General features: G+C 36.0%; 3 protein-coding genes and 1 non-coding gene across 7 annotated transcripts; 2 read left to right on the plus strand and 2 right to left on the minus strand.

The window, feature by feature from the left end:
• The first annotated feature begins 1,717 nt into the window (after positions 1-1,717).
• On the plus strand, positions 1,718-4,187 carry LOC100798516 (U3 small nucleolar ribonucleoprotein protein IMP3). Of its 2 annotated transcripts, none has more exons than XM_003556069.5 (5): positions 1,718-1,875; positions 2,222-2,364; positions 2,472-2,579; positions 3,303-3,377; positions 3,734-4,187. In XM_003556069.5, the coding sequence occupies exons 2-5, from the start codon at positions 2,231-2,233 to the stop codon at positions 3,963-3,965; spliced, it is 549 nt and encodes a 182-aa protein (XP_003556117.1). In that variant the 5' UTR covers positions 1,718-1,875; positions 2,222-2,230; the 3' UTR covers positions 3,966-4,187. The 2 variants fall into 2 exon arrangements, with proteins under 2 accessions (XP_003556117.1, XP_040869278.1); XM_041013344.1 differs by having other exon boundaries at positions 1,811-1,875; positions 2,192-2,364.
• Positions 4,188-4,788: 601 nt separating this feature from the next.
• LOC100799045 (sec-independent protein translocase protein TATB, chloroplastic) lies at positions 4,789-9,294 on the plus strand. Its single transcript, XM_003556070.5, has 6 exons — positions 4,789-5,156; positions 5,232-5,353; positions 7,429-7,488; positions 7,580-7,712; positions 8,677-8,820; positions 8,925-9,294. The coding sequence occupies exons 1-6, from the start codon at positions 4,961-4,963 to the stop codon at positions 8,978-8,980; spliced, it is 711 nt and encodes a 236-aa protein (XP_003556118.3). The 5' UTR covers positions 4,789-4,960; the 3' UTR covers positions 8,981-9,294.
• Positions 9,295-9,650: 356 nt separating this feature from the next.
• Positions 9,651-16,224, minus strand: LOC100790586 (N6-adenosine-methyltransferase non-catalytic subunit MTB). 3 transcript variants are annotated; one of them, XM_006606077.3, is made up of 7 exons: positions 16,065-16,224; positions 13,470-15,988; positions 12,528-12,611; positions 12,279-12,383; positions 12,038-12,146; positions 10,598-10,749; positions 9,651-10,174 (listed from the first exon to the last, which is right to left on the minus strand). In XM_006606077.3, exons 2-7 carry the CDS (start codon positions 15,873-15,875, stop codon positions 9,734-9,736), a joined length of 3,297 nt encoding a protein of 1,098 aa, XP_006606140.1. In that variant the 5' UTR covers positions 15,876-15,988; positions 16,065-16,224; the 3' UTR covers positions 9,651-9,733. The 3 variants fall into 3 exon arrangements, with proteins under 3 accessions (XP_006606140.1, XP_006606141.1, XP_040869279.1); XM_006606078.4 differs by having other exon boundaries at positions 13,470-15,962; positions 16,065-16,221; XM_041013345.1 differs by having other exon boundaries at positions 13,470-16,210.
• An 896-nt stretch (positions 16,225-17,120) lies between these two features.
• Positions 17,121-17,237, minus strand: LOC113000832 (U5 spliceosomal RNA). The gene has a single exon (XR_003266153.1). It is a non-coding gene; the product is annotated as a U5 spliceosomal RNA (small nuclear RNA).
• Between the last annotated feature and the right edge of the window lie 2,312 nt (positions 17,238-19,549).

Consider the following 19,549-nt stretch of genomic DNA (forward strand, 5'->3'; position numbering starts at 1 on the left):
CTTTGGAAGGTTACTTTTCTTAATTTCGATCTTTAAATATGAATAACTAACAGATTGATTAAAAATGGATAGAAGTGTAACTATTTTCAAACAAAGAAAGATGTAATTTGAATTTTATTATAGTTGCTATTAAATCTGAAGCTTGGAATTAGATATCAACTTTGGAAAAAGGACTAGAAATTTCTCTGTATTCATGACATTTGGATCCTACACATTACATCAATTTTATGTCATAAGGTTATTGGTAGTCGTAGGGGAATTACCGAAAAGTATAACATGGTTTTTCGAACGTATGTGATAGGGAAAGGTATGTTCTTCCATTAGATAAAGCCTTGATTGCCCCAGCTTATTGATTTATTTTCCATTAGAATTTGTGGTATGTCAATATTATTTTGATCCAACTTGCTTTTTGGTCTTAATGTCTGCTTGATTACAAAAGGCCAGTAATGATTAGAAAGTTGTTTCAGTTCAAATTCCTACCCGTCCCCCACGATAAAAAAAAAGAAGGTTTAAGTTAAAAATAAGGGAAAGAACAAGAGAATGATGATTGGGAAAGAGATGAAATAACAGTTGAAAGAAGTTTCCCATTCCCTCTTTAAATTTATCATGTATTTCTTTAATTTGGTAGGATGAAGGAGTAGACGTAAATATGTTTCCTTGTGATATGTATATAGTTATGAAAAAAAAAAAAAAAAAGCTCTAGCAAAATAGCAATACTTGAAAGAAAAAAGAAAAAAAAAAAGCTTTGTGCATTTATATTTTTTGCTTTGTTTCTTTTTGTTCTGGTATGTAATAGACGGTTCATTAATTTCATCTATCTGAGTTGTTATTTTCCTGTTTATTCACGAACTAATTCTCAATGTAATTTACTTGGTATGATATCAATGTCACTAATATTTAAATTTATAACTTATTTACTCTTATACAAAATTTATTTATTTTACGTTATGCTTTCAATTTAAAAAAATATTTTTAGTAAATCTTATAATTTTAAGACATTATCAAAGGCGCGCACGGTTTAATACTAGTTTAAAGACTAAAATCGAAATTGAATAAAAGAATTCTACGCCCGTGCACCTGTCTTTTTTTTAATTGGAAATATCAATTTTACCCTTCTTAATACCCGTTGGATCTTACTTTATAGAGTTGGATGGGTGAGATTTGGGAAGGGCAATCAAGGTTATTTAATTAGACTTTTTTTAACAAATAAAATAAAAGGAAAAGCAAGATGACAACTTTGTCCCATCTTGAGAACCTTTCACCGGAAACTGGAAAATTCACCCCCACGAGAACCCTAGCCGGAAACTACAAATGAAGTGCTTTAAGGAAGAAAAAAACTATCCTCTTTTCTTACAGGAAAAGCTTCATGAAAAAGAGATCAAGGCTTCTAAGAATAAATAAATAAAATATCTGCTTACACAACCAAACTTCAATATCTCAACCGAAAAAAACATGAAATCACCTCAATCAATAAATACAAACAATGGAAACTTCAATATTGTACAAAATCAAGTCAAATAAAAAAAATTCAATCTTGAGTGGTACAAAAATCATAGCCTATCAATTATCAATTTGTAAAAAAAATAAAAATTCAATTTTATTGTTGCCTCCGTCGCCGCCGCCGCGGATTCGCAGATCTGAAGACAATCTGGAGGTGGCGGCTTTCTAGTCGTGGAGCGTCTCCGTCGTCGTTGGGGCGGTGGGAATGAATGCAGAGTTAGGGCTTTTTTTATTATTAGGGTAAAATGGTCTTTTGACATGTTAAAAAACCATATTTAATTACGAAACATAAAAACATCCACCTTCCTCTCTTACGCCGTTCTTTGCCCTCATCTCTCTCTCGCCGGCGTCGCTACGAAGGAAAGCAATTTACTGGTATTTTTCTTTCTTTTACCGTTTTTCAGTGTCTCCTTGCTTCGCTGAATCGCATCTTCTTTCATTCAGTTTTATATGATGCACTGATACAATACATGATTATTATTGGTACAATAGACTTTGTTTAGTTCCGAGCCCTTCTTTTGTGAACTTAGCTGGACAGTAAGAAGGGATCACATTGATTGCATGTCAAAAGTTTTGAACTTGATAGAGCAATTTATGGTGCTGTTCAATTTGCTTTTTTTTTTCTTCTAAAGCTTAGCTGATAGATGAACTGAACAGTTCTTCTCCTACCTTTATTAAACTGATTATTTAGTTTTGTTGTGTGTATTCTTTCTGATGACAGTGAAGAACAATGAGGAAGCTAAAGTTTCATGAAAAGAAGCTTTTGAAGAAGGTTAATTTTTTGGAATGGAAGAGGGAAGGGGGTCACAGAGAGAACCTCATTATGCAACGCTACCATGTTACTGGACGGGACGATTACAAAAAGTATTATTTATATTTTCTCATGCTATGCAATTTCCTCTGTTTTAGATTTTAGCTTTTAGCTGACACGTTTTATTTTTTTGCCTATGGGATGGTGGAAATGTGAATAGATATTCAGGTTTATGCCATATGGTTCAGAAGTTAGTAAACATATTGAAACAGATGGACCCAAAGGATCCTTTTCGGGTTGATATGACTGATAAGCTTTTGGAGAAACTGTAAGTTCATTTTTGTTCACTCCCATATCATGTGAACTTATAAACATATTATTGAACCCATTCAGACGTATAGTTTTATTGGAGTAAAAAGATTGAATATATGCCTTGAGAAATTATATTTCATATTTACGTTTTTCATTATGCCTTTGGAACAATTTTTATTTCAATGTTGTTCTGAGACTCCTCAAATCTATTTGTGCTTCATCTATTTCATTTGAATTTGAACTGGATTGGTGTAGCTGGTATGGGATTGGTTTACCTGAATTCAATTATAAACAAAGTAGCAATTTTATAAACAAGTTGTTGGATGGATTTTCTTAACCATTAATGTTATAAGTAGTAAAATATACATGATCAAACAAAATATGATAGAACATCAATTGATAAATTAGTAAAATAGAATACTGAACACAGTATATCAGTTTTCACCAAAATATAATAAAAGTTGGTGTACTAATTGCAATGGCCCTCTGGTGCTTTTGGTTTTTTCTTGATGACCATAGGTTTGCTGTGTAATTTTCAAGTTGGTATAAAATATTTGAATGGATGTAACCCCATTTCGAGAAGTGTAAGTTAGCCTTACAGTCTTAAATAGAAAGATCGTATAAGTTAGCCTTACAGTCTCAAATAGAAAGATTGTATTGATTCAGGGACCGGTTTTTATTTCTTCTTGGGATGAACTATTATTTTCTTTCACATCTTTTTCTTGTTTTTGGATGACAGCTACAACATGGGTGTGATTCCAACCAGGCAAAGCATCACACTATGCGAACGTTTAACTGTGTCATCCTTCTGTAGGTAAACATAACATTTTGCTGTGGTTATTGTTTTAAATAAAAATTAAGTAATTAATTTTATTTGTTTGTGCTCTGCTCTGCTCATTAGAGAGTCCAAATGAAAATATAGATCAAGAGAAGGAGAAAACAAATGATCTACTTTCAAATGTAGTTTAATAAATAATTTTAACTTGTTGACCACAGATATATGATCAGTTACATGATAATCTAGGAAAGTTACTGGGTTGATTATAACTTTCTTCTTATGATACTAAATTTTCTTAGTAAATTGTAAAAATAAATAAATTCTTTGTGCAACGTCTTTGCATTATACTGCCCTGTTTGTTCCTAAAATTAATGATTTTCTCCATCGGGCAGGCGTAGGCTCTCAACTGTTTTGGTGAGACTAAAATTTGCTGAGCACTTGAAAGAAGCTGTCACGTACATTGAGCAAGGGCATATACGAGTTGGTCCAGAGACAGTTACAGACCCGGCTTTCCTTGTAACTAGAAACATGGAAGACTTCGTTACATGGGTGGATTCATCCAAAATAAAGAGAAAGGTGCTTCAGTACAATGACAAATTGGATGACTATGATTTAATGAATTAAGTGGAAAGCTAAATGTCAGCTTATTGTGGTTTACTATATATGAATCATGGACGAGTTTTGTTTCCTTAGGCGGGTAGTTTAGACAGGCTTGGATTTTAATGGGATTATTTTTAATTTAAATGCATACCAGATGATTAAGGTGATGATGTAATGAGCCTGGAAATTACTGAATCATGATAGTGATGTTAAATGTTTAAATGTATTTTGCTTTTTTCCAGTCAATTTTTAGGGATCACTGCTGCCCCAGCTTGGATTTTAAGTGAATGATGATCCATTGTGGTCGATTGGCGTTGGGACAATGTTTTTAAAGGGTTGCCTGTTTTGCAAGGATTTGCCTTTTTGGTCTTGCAACTGCGTAATAATAGTTTAATTATTTAGATTTTAAAATTATAAGATTTTAAAAAAATTATAAGATTTTAAAATTATAAGATTTTAAAATAATAGTTTTTAAAGTGAATGAAGAATTTTAATTTTACTCCATTTGTCTCAAATTATAAGATTTTAAAAAAAATTATTTATTTCCTTTGTAAGATTTTTAAAAAATTTAGATATATTAATTATTTTTTCTTACATGTTTTTATTTAATTATTCTTTCTCCAAATATTAATGAGAATCAAATAAATAAATAAAAAATAAAAAAATAATTTTAAAATAATTACAATTAATTAACAGATTTAATATAATTAACTAAATTAAATATTTTTATTAAAAGACATGAATTAATTAAAGTAATAGTTAGGAGGAGGAAGTAATTCATAAAATTTATAAATAATATGAAAACAGATTACTTGTACTAAGCGAATATTTTTCGAAACCTTGCAGCAAAATAATTTTCAAAGACAAGATTTTGGGAAAAATAGAAAGAAAATCTCCAATTGATAACCGGAATACTTTTCACGTTTGATTTGACCATTGAATAGGAGATAGGATTTTTTGTGCGGGCTAAGGCAGACACATTCATCATATTCTTCAAAAAAGAAAAAACAGTCTTAGAAATGACACGATCCTTGGTAATGGCTTCTTCATCAATGTCATGTCCGAAGCTGGGGAATTGTGCAGTGTCACATACAAAGTTCCAAGCTTTTCATCTCTCTTCAATGTTCTCTCCACTGGATCGAGGCCTTTTCTCACCTTGGAGTGGTTTAAAGCATCTGGGTATCTCAGCTAAACCAAAACCTCTTCTTCACATAGGTAACAAAACAAGCAATGTCACGTGGGGATTTTGACTTTTTTCATGTTTGTTGAGCTCATTATAGTCATTTGCAGATAGAAAGGGAGGGTGTAAGGGTAAAGTGGTATATGCTTCTCTCTTTGGGGTTGGAGCTCCTGAGGCTTTGGTAATTGGGGTCGTTGCTTTGTTGGTTTTTGGCCCTAAAGGTCTTGCTGAGGTGAGTTTGATTGATGTGTATCTATGTACCTCTTGCTCTGTGTCATTCTTTTTTTCAAAGAATTTTAAATGTTTTTGCATATGCTATTCTTGTTTGTTGTGTTTTGTAGTCTGATTAAGTGATTAGTTAAAGAATTTCAAATGAATTTCTATCATCCTGTTTTAATGTTTAGTATTTCCTATTGTTATGGAATTAGTGGTTCTAAATGCTTGAGCTGTTGAGTGGAGGTTGAAAAATGGTTTTTAACAATGGGATGAAATTGGGGGAGGCAAACATTGAAGCTTTGATCACTTTGTGATTAAGTCTTTGGTGCCTTGTGAAGGAACCAGTCTTCCTAACATTTAGTGTGGAGGTCCTAGAGTGGTCATATTATCTCCAACACCCATAGAAACATATCCCCTCTACCTTGCAGAGGATACACTTCAGACTCATGACTTTGCATGAAATAGACACTAGAAAGTCTACCAATCCTAGAGTGTCTAATACACTTGAAACCGACAAAACATTAGCCGTTGGTGAAACTTTTGAAAGTTGTTTTTCTTTGGCTTATCAAATATCAATACTCTCCATCAACTTGGACAGAAAGATCCATTATTTTTCTCATTGCTTATTCTTACATCAAAGTTGCATTTTTGTGCTAGAGAAATAATATATTGACATTTATTCAGACTTGTTCATTGATTTTTACTAATTCCGTGGTTTACAAAAGAGTTTCCTACGTAAGTTTAAGGAATCAAGAATTAACACTCCTGTTAATTTGGAAATTGTCTTATTAAATACTACATATTATTATATTAATTCTTGAGTACAAGAGAAAATCCTCCAAGAAGTGAAATAATAGCTAGATGCTGATGGAAATAGTCCCCTTTAACTTTCATCCAATCTGCTTTAAAGTTAACGTTTTTCATGTTTATATTGGAATCAAACTACATCAGACTCTCTTTTTCTTACCACTGAACAATAGAGAAAGGGGATGCATGATTAAAAAACTGATCTAGTTTTTTATTCATCTTAAACATCATTTGGTTGAACTGATGGGAGATAGATTTACTTAAGCTCAATCTTTGTTAGTTATAACACATGTTATACAATGCAGTAGCCAAAAGTTTTTTTTTATATTATCATTGACTGTAGTTCACCAAAGTGAATGTGTGTAATAGCATACAGTGGACTTGAAGAATCCTGTTGTTTCATGTTTTGTAATTGGAGGTTAATAAATAATTTGTATAGAAACTGTCTTGGATGACCACACAAAGACTTTATTTATAATGAGCAAATAAGATCAGTATTGATTACGTAGGATCAATCTAATAATGAGAGTAATAAGGAATATATCCCTAATTGCTATCTAATAATAAATAAGAGAATATTATGTAATCTAACAGTTAAAATTGGCCACTACACCATTCCTATAAATTAGAATGAGCAGGGTTGATAATAATCAGGTTCTCTGTCAGCCATCAGTTGTGTCCTTGTTTCTTGAATAAAAATGTCAAAAGTTACACATCTGTTGAAGGGGGTTTACATAAGTATAAAAACTGAGAAATGTATGACAATACTATTAAACATCAGTTGAAAGGGGTTTACTAAGTAGAATAATTGAGAAACGTATGAAAATACTATTCCAGGTGATGATTTTTCCTGAAGTCTTGAGATTCCTTAATTCTTTAGGCTAAGCTTACTGGGAATGTCTACAATAGAGGTTTTGACTTTGTGGGATTGGATAAGGTTCCCTCTATATAGTTAGTTACAAAGAACTGTAGAGTTTACAATGAAACCATAAAAAATAACAGTTTGCTTCACTTACTAGCTTTGCTTGATAGAATTTTGCAGGGAAGCTATATAAGTTTCCTGCCACTCAGATTACAAAATTTGTCTACATTCTTAGTCATTATTATTGAATGAGATTAACTTCAAACAGTTGGAATCCAGTCTTTCACTGGAGAGGCACTCTGAGCCTTATTGGATACATTATTTATAATGTTTTGCAAAACTTTTGTTGTTGTTGCTGGTAATGATGGTAATCCTTTTTCTTTACTTAACCCCATTGGCTTTGGTTGAGTCACTGAATACAGGTTGCTCGAAATCTGGGAAAAACATTGCGTGCATTTCAACCCACCATTAGAGAGCTTCAGGTTGGGTGCTAAATACTTTCAGGTAAATATTTTATGCCAATTCCACTACATGGATGCTTTAACGTTGTTGCTTTCCATTTTCCCTCTTTAGGATGTTTCAAGGGAATTTAAGAGTACACTTGAGCGGGAGATTGGTCTTGATGACAATTTAAGTCCTACCCAGAACACATACAATTCCAATGTACGTAATACCACACCAACTTCATCATCCACTGTTGACCCCAGTGAGTAATCTAGTATCACTTTTTTTGTTTTAAATTTTATTTGCCATGCAATTTACAAGTATTAAATCTGGACAGGTTATTTATCCTTATAAAATGTATGGTTTGGTATACCTTATTGAAGTAGCGTCTTATGCATCCTTAGACATTGATAGGAACCAGAAAATAAAACTGACACAAATGAATAAAAAAAGAGAAACTGGTTGTGCATATTCTGAAATTTTCTAGGAATACAAACAGAAATGAAAATTACAAGAAAAAAAAAAAGACCCTACCCAAATTGTTGAGCCCCCTACCTTATGAGAGGCTGACCCCATTTCCTTCACTGGTTAATTTCACTCTCCATGTATTCCATGCCACTCCGCATCATGAGACTCATGTGACATAGGATGTTACTTAGCTACTCCTCGGGGAGCTGATCCCATGTGGCTCAAGTAGCTTCTTCCTAATAGGGTGGTATCTATCAACTAGACTCACTTCTTAGATGCAGTATTCTCACTAACAACTTTTACAAAATGCTGAAACATTAGACTCACCTAGTTTCTCTACTTGATCTGCATTAATCCAGGGAAGTGAACTATTACACAGTACAGGAGCATAAGGTGCTTGTTCAGAAATGTTTACAAGTTCCTTCTTTCTAAGAAAAAAACTGCACAATTTGTAGATCAAATTCAATGTTTTTTTTAATTAAGTTAACTTCGTGTCAATGGTTCCTAGAATCAAATGGAGCATAGTCATAATTGCATAAACACGAGGAAGAGTTTGTTTGCTGCATCTGAAGAAGTGTTATGTCAAGTACATTGTTGTTATTAACTTCATTGGTGTGGCCATATCACCTGCATGGTTAATAAATGACAACTATTTCTGCCTATAGTGATGACATTCCTATCTCATGCTTGCTTTGGCAGTGTCAAATTGCCAATATACATGTTAGATGCCAAAGACCATTATATCTCTGATATTGCAGATGGCACGCTAGACCCTACTAAAGCATACAGCTCTGAGGAGTATCTTAAGATTACAGAGGAGCAGCTGAAGGCATCTGCTGCACAACAGCAGGGGCAAACACCTCCCAAGGAAGGCGAGAATGGGCCTCAAATCCAGCCTCCTGGTTAGTCTTTTTTGTGGCACACAAGGCACTTTTTTTTTTCTCCCTCTTTTCACCCTCTTTGTTCTACACCTTTGATATGATTGGCTTAATCTTGATGTCAACAGCTGAGGAAACAGCTACTACAGTGCCTCCACCTCTGAAGCCAGAAAGTGAAACGTAACCTCTGGATTCATAGGCATAGGGAGTTAAAAGTAACTTGTCCAATTATCACTTCAGTGCCCGGAATGTAGGCACTACTATTGGCACAAGAGATGAGAAGGGTCAGGCAATTTTGTTACCAGGTAGTCATTAGAGTTATGTAAAATGTAAAGAACAAAACCATTAGCGAGTAGTGTGTTTCCAAATTTGTCGTAGTTATATTTGTCATTATTGATCATTGGATATCAGAACCGCAATGTAAGCGTTAGCAATATTTTGTTTGAGCTTTGCTTTTGGTAATAAATCCGACTCCTTAATGGCGGTTGTGTTTTGAAATTGAGTCACTCTACTCCAACAACATATTGGTTCAATCTATATATCATTTATTACCCTCTAAAACCTTGAACTAAAACTACAATAAGACATAAAGACGAATCTAACTTGATGCCAAATCTAATACTTCCAATTGGAGTAATCAACGGTTTACTACTTCATCCGTTTGGTTAAGGGCGAACCTTACCATTATGCTCCATCATTGCCACGGGAAGCTTGTGACCTGAAATTATATTCTGAGAATTCGACAAAATAATACATGAAATATAGCTAATTTTACAGTAATCCGGCGCTTTCTTTTATTCCGCTGGTTAAACAATGCATTCACCAATGCTAATAAAAAATGAACATACAAAATATGAATAATTTTCTTCCCATTTATATTGGTGGGGAAAAAAATTACACGATACGTAATCATGGAACATTATCCTTAAGAGTTATGCTACAACAGATTCATTTGTCTGTATGATTCAAAATCTAGATAGTTTGCTGATGCTGGTCCATGAAACCCGTACATATCCATTACTTTATCATCTGAAGGCAATACAGAGCCTTCACGTCCCTTGAAGCCCTCCAGAGGTGAACCCCAAGGAGCTGGAGTAGAAGGGTTTGAGCTAGAAGCGTCTTGGTTGACGCCTAGTGCAGTTGTGTTCTGCGGCGAATTCCCAGCAGGCCTTCTGTTTGATGCACTAGCTGACGTCAACGAAATGGATACTGAATTCTGCTGCTGCAGTTGTTGTTGGTTCTTCATTGGAGACTTTGGCCTAAGAGCCTCTATATCAGGAGTAGTCACCACCAGATGAGGTGCCTCTGGAGGTGGATTTCTTCCCCCACCTCCTTGCCAAACTTTCCCATCTTTGTCAGCAAAACTTTTCACATATGCCTGAATTTATCCAAATCCAATCAATGTGGTAAATCAGTCAGGTGAACATAGACAATCAACATCAAATAACGGAGATAATATTGCGTACAAACTCTGTTGGAGCCAACAGATTGTATATCCAACAAAGATAGAATCTAATCTTAAACGCTGAAGGAAATAAAGTCAAGATAAAAACACATCATCCAACAAAGACAGGCTTCAAAAACTTCTATTGTCAGACCAAGAGTGTTTTGTCAGAAGGGAGGCTAGAAGAATGTTTAAAGTATGAGCTTATGCTTAATGAACAAAGAACATGCTGCCAATTTTACTCAATTTCTAAAGAAAGAAAAAAATACAGAATATATTAGCATATATTAAACAAGGTAGATACAAAGAATCAACTTTAAATGTCATGTAGGTATACTAGCATTTCAAATTTCATACCTCTTTATTAAAATTTGAAGATGACAATTCTTTACCAACAGTCAGCCAACCGGCTCGGATATTGTGGTCTTCACCAAATAGTTCTAGTCTCCTCCTTCCAAGGGCAAAGTGCTCAATGATCCTGTACATATCTTCAGGCTTTTGAGTTGAACCTGCAAAATACGAGCAAGAATTTGAAGAGAAACCCATTTTATTCTTCATACAAAAACACGGAAATTATTAAAGCAGCTTCAAGAAACCAAGCATTTTGTCTTCTTAAAAAGCTTTTTCAATATTTTGGTTTTCCAGTTCAAGTATAACTTCTCAATTTAGTTCCACGGGGTGGAGCTCCAAGATGACAAGAATGAGATTGAGGATAAATCCCAACATTTATTCCTTCACAGCATGATGGGGATGAAATCCAAGAGAAGCTTGTGATTATGGAGGTCATTTGAAAGATAAGCAAGTGGTGGCACTTAATCATCGCAATATGTGACGCATCCAATACTCTAGAATATTTGGAGGAGGTAGGGGATAAACATAAGATCAGGTGTTTACAGATTATAATACAGATACAGGGCATGCAGGTTGTGCAAGATTTCTTTCTATTCAGCTTTTAGGAGGAAGAGGAACAGATGTGGTCGTTGGGCTAGGTTGGCTTAGAGGGTGCGTTGGGGGAGATAAGGGTGAAATTTAGAGAGCTAACCATGAAGATTCAGGTGGCAGGTCAAAATGTCATTCTTAAGGGAGATCCTTCCATATATTGCTCAGTAGCATCTTTAAAAACTATCTACAAGTATAACATACTACAAGATGCAGCAGATAATCTACTGACAAAAATACAGGACAAAGAACATATTTTGCAGCCAAAACTACAAGAGGTTTTACAACTATCTTTTAAGAGTTTTTCTGAGAACCCCGAGGGCTGCCACCAAAGAGAAGACATGATCGTGCCATTATATTGAAAGAGGGAGTCTGAATTACTAATGTCCGACCCTACAGGTACCCACATTATGAATGTAACATTGAATGCTAAAATTATTAAACCAAGTATCAATCACTACTCTAGCCCAGTAATACTGATCAGAAAGAAAAAGAAAAGGATTGAGATTCTACATTGATTATTGAGTCCAAAACAATGCCACAGTAGTGACAATACCAAACAAATTCCCAATTTCAACAATAGATGAATTATTGGATAAGTTAGGAGGAGACATTATTTTTTCCAAACTAGATCTCTGATAGAACTGGATCAGAAATAATAAGAAAATGGAAATTTTATTCAAATCAACCCCCATTTTGTAGCTCAGACTGCTCAGTAAAGTTGGATTCATAAACTGGAATGGATAATAAAAATTTCTAAAACAGAAAATATAACCCAGGGAGAGAGAGTAAATTCAAGCATGCAGATATTAAGATTGTTTATTTTACAGGGCACAATTGATGAATAATAATACTAACCATAAGGAGGTTCTTCAGCGATAATGACATCCGTGTCAATATTGGCATGAATTATATGTCCATCAGTACTTCGACGAACTGTTCCTTTTATGCCCATCAAGCAGTGTTCCTTCACCATAACAAAACAAAACAAAACAGTTAAGAAAGACTACTATATTTATTTAGTATCAAAATAACTACATGTAATAAGCTCAAATGTTGAACTGAACTTGTGCATGTACAAGAGCAAATTTTAACTGACCTTTGAATGTTGAAATAAAGTATGTGAATCATGCCGCAGTCCTGGAGTTGCATTACTTTTGTTTGTCTTTACCCAACATATATCTTCACACCTCCGAAAACCCCACTGTAGAAACCCAGCCCCACCAATTAAGAGAAAAACAGATAATGAAGAGATTAAGCAATATAAGACATAAATAGAATATGATAAAAACCATAGCCAACAATTAAAGCTAATTCTGTAAGGATTTTCAATATTCAGATAGTGTACCTTTTTTAGACATTGACGACCTTGTTCAAGGCCTACACCATCACCCACCCAAAGGAAGATGAAAGAAGGCGTATCTGCTATAGCCTTACAAGAGGAGCAAAATAAATGAGATGTCTAATCGAAGATAACAATACTATGCACTCATAGAGGGAAGCCAAAAACAAGGCAGCATTATATATTAATATACAATGCAAACGAATATATACCACTAACTTTCAAAATAACTCTGATGGGGATAGATCTTTATATGATGAGAACCACTACAAAAATGCAATTTATTAGGTTAGCAAAAGCTTCAATACCAACATACTCTCGCCACCTTACCAATTATAATCTTATCCTTTATTACAGCACAGAGTACTAGAAATAATGTTCTCAGAACTGGACCGGTCATCGAACCGGTGAAGGCACTGGTTCAAGGGTCAATGGTTCAACCGGGGTCAAACTGGTTTTAATAAAATATTTTTTTAAATATTTCAATATAATATCTTAATATTAAACAAAAAAAAAACATAATGTGCATAAATTGATAATAATAAAAAGTAAATTTCACTTAAAAATGTCACAAGTTATAATATATATATTTTTAAAACCAAAACGACGTTATTTTGAAAGTTTTTTTTTAAAAAAACAGTTTTAAACAAAACCGGTTAACCCACCGGATTTTACCATTTTTCGACCGGTTCAACGGTTTTGAGCCGGTTTAAAGACACCGATTTTTTAGGAAATGTTGGACCAGACATGTGACCGGTTCCCGGTCGAACCGGCCGGTCCGGTTCAGTTTTCAAGACAGCGGAAATAATTAGTAATTAGCCCAACCAGTTTACTCATAATCATAAAGGCTAACATTTGCATTTGAAACCTAAGTAGGATGGAAATGCTTAGAATGAAACAAGGGTAACGTAATAGTGCGTCGCACAAACAGAATAGCTTACTGCTTACCTCAATCTTGAGATTCATTATTTCTTCAAATGTCCAGTACTCCATGTGATCAGCAACACCAGGAGCGCGGTGCACATACTCCTCCCATGGGGGATCTACAAGAATGACATCAAACTTTGTTCCAAAGAACTCCGGAGATAGTTCAAACTCTTTCAAATCACACTTATAATACATAGGAGCAGATGCAGATTTTTCCACAATCTCATCCTTTTTCTGTATAAGCTCTCTAAGCTTAGGATAGTCCTCCACAACATTTGTGAGCTCAAGCTCCCTAATGAAATTCTGTGGCCGCAGACCAGTGTCAACAAAGTTTTGAGAATAATCATTCTGTTCACCTCTGGAAGGAGCTTTACCAAGAGTTCCACTACTTTTAGGAGGAGCCCATCCCCCTGGAGCTTTATCAGGTGGGGCTCCTCGACCAATTGATCCTGTAGGATTAAAACCAGGAGTACAAATGCTTGGGGGCATTACCCTTCCAGGGCCTGATTGGTTATAATACATTACAGGATTTGGTGGGTTCCCTATATTAGCAGCATTAAATCGTGGACCTGGGGGTACAGGAGACACTGCAGGTGGTACACCTATAATATTCATATCGACACCTCGTGCTCCAGGCCAAACACCAGGAGTAAATGGTGACATGAAGACTCCAGGGGAAATTGGTGGACCAGGAGCAGGTGATATACCATGTGAAAGAGGCTGCATTGCCCCAGGCGGAGGCATACCAAGAGGTCCATAGGGTGATCCCATCATTGGCAGTGGTATTCCAACTTGCTGATTGTCTCTCCCAGTAGGCCTAATCCTTCCTCCTCTTCCAACCCTGTTCCCTTTTATTCCTTGTGCACCAGCTCGGTTAAAGGATCCAGACTCTGGATTTCCATATTGAGGCTGTGAGCCACCAGTACTAGAACTTTGGCCACCAGTACCACGGGCAGATACACCACCTTTCTGACCTCTTCCTCTTCCCCCATAAAAATCATAGTCATCATCAGCATATCTCTCCTTCAGGTCTTCACCAGGTGTCCCAGAACCAGATAAATCACTCTTCCTTCCTCTTTCATCTTGATGGTATGCCCATTCTTCATCATTAGCACCTGATTTAGCAATGTACTGCTGATGAGTTTCAGTTCTCTTGGTATGGTTGGACATAGATTCTGATTTCCCATAGTCATAAAACTTGGTCTGGATCTCTATCACATCATAGTTGTCATTCGAAATCCCAAACTTAGTGGATGTTTTAACAGCTTCCCCCCTGCTCACATCTTTTCTACCACCAAACCGTCCATGAGGCCTTTCATTATCCATCCTCTCATAACCATGTCTAGGCAACTCCCAATCTCTGTTGTCATCAAAAGCACTCTCTTCATTTTTTGAATCTTTGTCAGTGTTGCTCGGCTGCCTCCTCTTCCAACTTTCTTTAGAACTTTCCCGATCCTTCCTCCTATCATTCCAAGTATCATCTTTCCCTTTGGATCTATCATCCTTATAGCCATCACCTTCATGCTCCTTCCTTTTAAAGCTACTACTTCTTTCATAATCCACCTCAGAGTTCTCCAAATCTTGATGGCGTTTTCCACTCTTCTCCGGCGTCCTCGACCTGTTTGAGTTCCCACTTTCCCTGGTACTCTTATCCCTAACCCGCACATGTCCATCCTCCTCTGCATTCAACGACCTATCCCAGGTTTCAGCCACATCATAACCAGCAGCCGCCCTATGGTGCCTGGGCTTCTCAACCCTCTCCTCACGACCAACATCCCCCGAATCCGACTTCCCCTTACTCTTCCCTCTCTCAGAATCCCCTCTTCTATCCTCCTTACTAGTAGACTTCACAACCCTATCACCACCACCAGAGGTTTTACTCTCCCCATGCTCACTCCTAGCAGATCCACCCCTCTCCCTATCCCTAGAACTGTCATGCTTCCCACTCCTCAAATCCACCTTCTCATCTTGCACCTTCCTCACACTACCAACATCAACTTCATCCCACTTCCTCCTCGAACTCTTACCCTCATGCCCACCCTTCTCCCTACCACCGCCGCCACCGCCGCCCTCACCCTTACCGTCCTCTTTACACACCACACTCTCATGAAACTCACCGTCACCGCCGCGCTTCCTCGCGGCCTTATCATCCAATTCCCCGTCCTCATACCAACTGCTCAACTTCTCCAGGGTGCTCTCCTCCAGCCTCTTCTTGGCCACTTGCTTGGAGCGCGAATCGTAATCGTCGCCATCGGTGGTGGTTCTGCTAGAACGCTTCCTTCTCGCGCTTCCGTCGGAACCCTCGCCCTCGTCCCCGCCATTGGCACCGAACTTCCGAGACCTATCCTTCCGCTTATCACTAAACTCCCAATCCTCGTCGTCCCGCTCGCGCTTCGAGTAACCGCGACCACTGTCGCTCGAATCCATAACCAACTACCGAAATCTAAACTCAATGCGATTATTCTCTACAACTTTCTCGAGGGCGCACATGAATTCTCCCAAACTACTCACACTCTGCGGGAGGGGTTGGTTTTAGTAATCTGTAATTTGTACGAGAAAATAAGGGTTTTCGTTTTTGCTAACAAAATTGAGATGGGAAAACAAGGACGGACTTACCGGCGAAGGGGAATGGAGAGTGACGGTGGGTGGCGAGCAGAGAGGGAAAGAAGAAGGGAAGGGGTTCTTACTTCTTAATTCTCGCCCAACGAAACGATACGGCGTCGGAACCTGTTTGTGGAAAATCCAAAAATTGCAGAACAGGTTTGGGCTGGGCCTAGTACCCTAAACCCACGGAACCGTGATAAAAACTAATGTTTCTACTTATGCACATCCATAAATTATTAATTTATTTATTTTATTCATAAGACAATTATAATTTTTTTTATAACAACTCATATTTTTCCTAACTCCCTTAAGAATATTAATTATGTCTATCAAAACCTAAGATCACAACTAAAAGTATAAATTAGGGAACACTCATCAGCATATATTTTGAAATTCTTCAAACTTTGTGACTTCTCTTTAAATGATTTGATAATTTGATAGATGATAACAATGACCAAATATACGCGTAAAAAAAACTGATAAGATATATTGTTTAGTTCATTTAACTTAACATTGAACAAAACTTTATATTTTAAGGGACAATTTAATAGTAATCTTTTAGAGGAAGAAATTGTAATTTATTGTATTATTTTACATAAGAGGGAAGAAAAAAATATAATATTCACATTTTTTATTATAGAGAAAAAATTGTATTTTTCATGTCAAAAAAGAAGTGTATTTAAAGATGTTGAATTAGATTTATATATTTCAGCATAAGAGACAAGGAAATACTCACGTCTGTCTAGGGATGTCTACTATACTCGAATTATCATTATACACAAAGAATATTAAAATACAATTATAATGTATGTGAGAAATGATATTATTTTATAATCGTATTCAATAAGCAGAGCATGACTTTATCGAAGAACGAATCCAAATTTACTATAATTATCCTTTGGGAACAAAATGACAGTGTTTGTGTCTTGTAATTTGATATTACTCAGACCACACACACCCGTAGATAGAGCTTCATCCCTGTAAACAAATGATATAAAGAAAGGCTTACAGAGCCTCTAGTAAGACCCAGCTAATAAACAATGTGAAATTATTAAAACTAATTGCTGAGCTTTCCCCAAAGGAAAACTCTTAAAAAAATAAGCGTATGCCGCTTAATGTAGCGAATACACGGTATTCTTTAGTAAAAGGCGAAAGAATAGTTCGCTTTGTATTCACTACACGGCTCCGTTGTTTTAGTAAGTAAACACCTTCGAATTTTATATTATAAGCAGCTCACTCTCACTCAGAATACGGCTCGATGTGGACCTTCGTTAGAAGACGGAAACAAAGAAATGACCATACTTGATCCTTCACTTTCTCTTCTATCAACGGTAGCATCTACAAAGTCAATGGTCTCACTCATCAATGCAATATGAATACTTGATCTTTCATCTCACTTACATTTTACCTCAAAGCAAATCAGGAAGAATAAATTAAATTGGGCTTAGTTGAAGCTTTGCTTCTTCCGAAAGAGACCAAGAAATGTGCCTGATTTACCAGGCTACAAAATCAATGACCCTGCTAATCCTTGCATATTATTTGATTGAAAAGAACCAATGTATTTATTTAATTTTAATCTGATTTACAGGTGCATGGGACCTTCATAGTATGCTGTTGGCAATGGAACTATGTTATCAAAGCTTTTTGCTCTGGACCTGCGAAGTTGGATTGATTTTAGTATGGATGCTTCCTTGATATCCTTTGAACAAGTCCCCTAGGTACCCTGGAATTCATTAACCAAACAACAGCAAGACATTACTTTTAGTTGCATACTATTACCAATCCTGATAGCTGCATTTACTCCAATGAAGACCATGCCTTCCCACACATTGACATTCATGCCATAAAACATCATTGAGTGTATTAGCAAAAGGTTACAAGAAATCCATTATTGAATAATTAAATAAATACAAATGTAAAACTACGGACTACTAATAGATGGGAGAATGAGATGTGAGGTTGTATGAACAAACATTTGCTATTCTTTAGTGAAAATCGAAAAAATAGTTTACTTTGTGTTCACTACTGGAATCTGTGACTTGTTGCAAAACTTGATGTGGACCTTGGTAGAAGTAAAGACACTGACATATTTGATCCTTCATTTTTTCTTCTGTTATCTGTAGAACCTCCACATTCTAGAGTATGTTGTCACGGTCCTCGCTCAGCCACCCATTTTTACAAAATATGTAGTGACACTAACATATTTGATCTTTCATCTCACTTATCTTTCTCCTTGCAGTCTTTATAGATCTCAGCGTCTCAAAGCAAAATGAGGAGGAAGTAACTTGACCTTAACTTTAGTTCTGCTTTTGCAAAAGGGGACCAAGACATGTGCCTGATATACGAACGAATGGTTTAACTCTTCCCATAAATCTTTCATGTGCGTAGAATAAGATGTTACAGAAAGAAGTTGATTCATGTTTGCCATCAGCACTCAGAGTGAATGTGAACAAAGACGAATTTCACAGCAACTAAAACAATTAGAGTGATGCGCAGCAGAACATGTAAAAGTACAAGGAATCAAGATTCTTGGAGGAGAAAACAGAACTCTTCATGTGCGACCAAGAGAAAAAATGGAACAAGAAGTCCTAGATATACTGAGGATATGACAACCTTTAACATATATGACAACATATTACTGAAATGTGATCTATGCATTGTTCTCAAGCTCTTTATTTTTTTTTTCAGATATACCTGTGATTATGTTTCAGGGTTTACATTGGTAAGGAAATACTGGAAATGTTTGTGGCTCGCACAAAGGGACGTGTGCTGAAGTTAAAATTGCATATGTTAAAGTTTAATAAAATTAAATCAAAACCCTTCTAATCAGTATGGGTAATTTATTAAAAAATGTTTTTGTCGTTGTCTAATGCTTACTTGGCCACTGGAGGGGCACAATGTCCCAGCCATGGAAAAAGTGATAATTTACCGCAACTATGATCCATGAAGAACACACAAAAATGTTTCATTTACTCCATGAATCTTTCAACAAACCGGTTAGTGGTGATTGTCCTGAATGGTTCAATCAGCGTGTTTGAACTCATAATTCTCTTCTGCAGAATGCAGATTCTCTCCTATACTTGCTTTGTGTAATTGAGACTGTGAGAGGTGGGAGCGAGACAGCTAAAAGCAGTGTCTATTGTCACATCCTGCTCATCTACACAATAGGATTACTTGATCTTTCAATTCATTTATCCTTCTCCATGAAGTCATTTTAGATATCAAAATCTCAAAGCAAGCTAGGAAGAAGAAACTTTAATTGAAACTTCTGCTGAAAGAAACCAAGTCATGTCTCATGATTTACAAATCCTGGGAAACCAATGCTTGACTTTCCTAACGGTTAGAACCAAGCCAACTGTTTTTCAATTTTTATCTGAAATGGATTTCGAGTTTTAGCTATTGTAAGACATAAATATTTATTTAGCTTCTGATGTGAATAACATGCGAATCCTCGATCCATATGATGGAACATGCACATCGGTAGTAGTTATGTTATG

This window comes from Glycine max, chromosome 20 (assembly GCF_000004515.6).
Source record: "Glycine max cultivar Williams 82 chromosome 20, Glycine_max_v4.0, whole genome shotgun sequence".
Taxonomy (NCBI): Eukaryota; Viridiplantae; Streptophyta; class Magnoliopsida; order Fabales; family Fabaceae; genus Glycine; species Glycine max.

Excerpts from the sequence above, each read along its gene's own strand:
- LOC100798516 (XM_003556069.5), top strand. The coding sequence starts at position 2,231 with ATGAGGAAGCTAAAGTTTCATGAAAAGAAGCTTTTGAAGAAGGTTAAT. Across the intron at positions 2,580-3,302 it reads GATAAGCTTTTGGAGAAACT|CTACAACATGGGTGTGATTC; the intron begins GTAAGTTCATTT and ends TTTGGATGACAG. Across the intron at positions 3,378-3,733 it reads ACTGTGTCATCCTTCTGTAG|GCGTAGGCTCTCAACTGTTT; the intron begins GTAAACATAACA and ends TCCATCGGGCAG.
- LOC100790586 (XM_006606077.3), bottom strand. The coding sequence starts at position 15,875 with ATGGATTCGAGCGACAGTGGTCGCGGTTACTCGAAGCGCGAGCGGGAC. Across the intron at positions 12,384-12,527 it reads GTCGTCAATGTCTAAAAAAG|TGGGGTTTTCGGAGGTGTGA; the intron begins GTACACTATCTG and ends GGGTTTCTACAG. Across the intron at positions 12,147-12,278 it reads CTTTATTTCAACATTCAAAG|GAACACTGCTTGATGGGCAT; the intron begins GTCAGTTAAAAT and ends GTTATGGTGAAG.
- LOC100799045 (XM_003556070.5), top strand. The coding sequence starts at position 4,961 with ATGACACGATCCTTGGTAATGGCTTCTTCATCAATGTCATGTCCGAAG. Across the intron at positions 5,157-5,231 it reads AAAACCTCTTCTTCACATAG|ATAGAAAGGGAGGGTGTAAG; the intron begins GTAACAAAACAA and ends AGTCATTTGCAG. Across the intron at positions 7,489-7,579 it reads CCACCATTAGAGAGCTTCAG|GATGTTTCAAGGGAATTTAA; the intron begins GTTGGGTGCTAA and ends TTCCCTCTTTAG.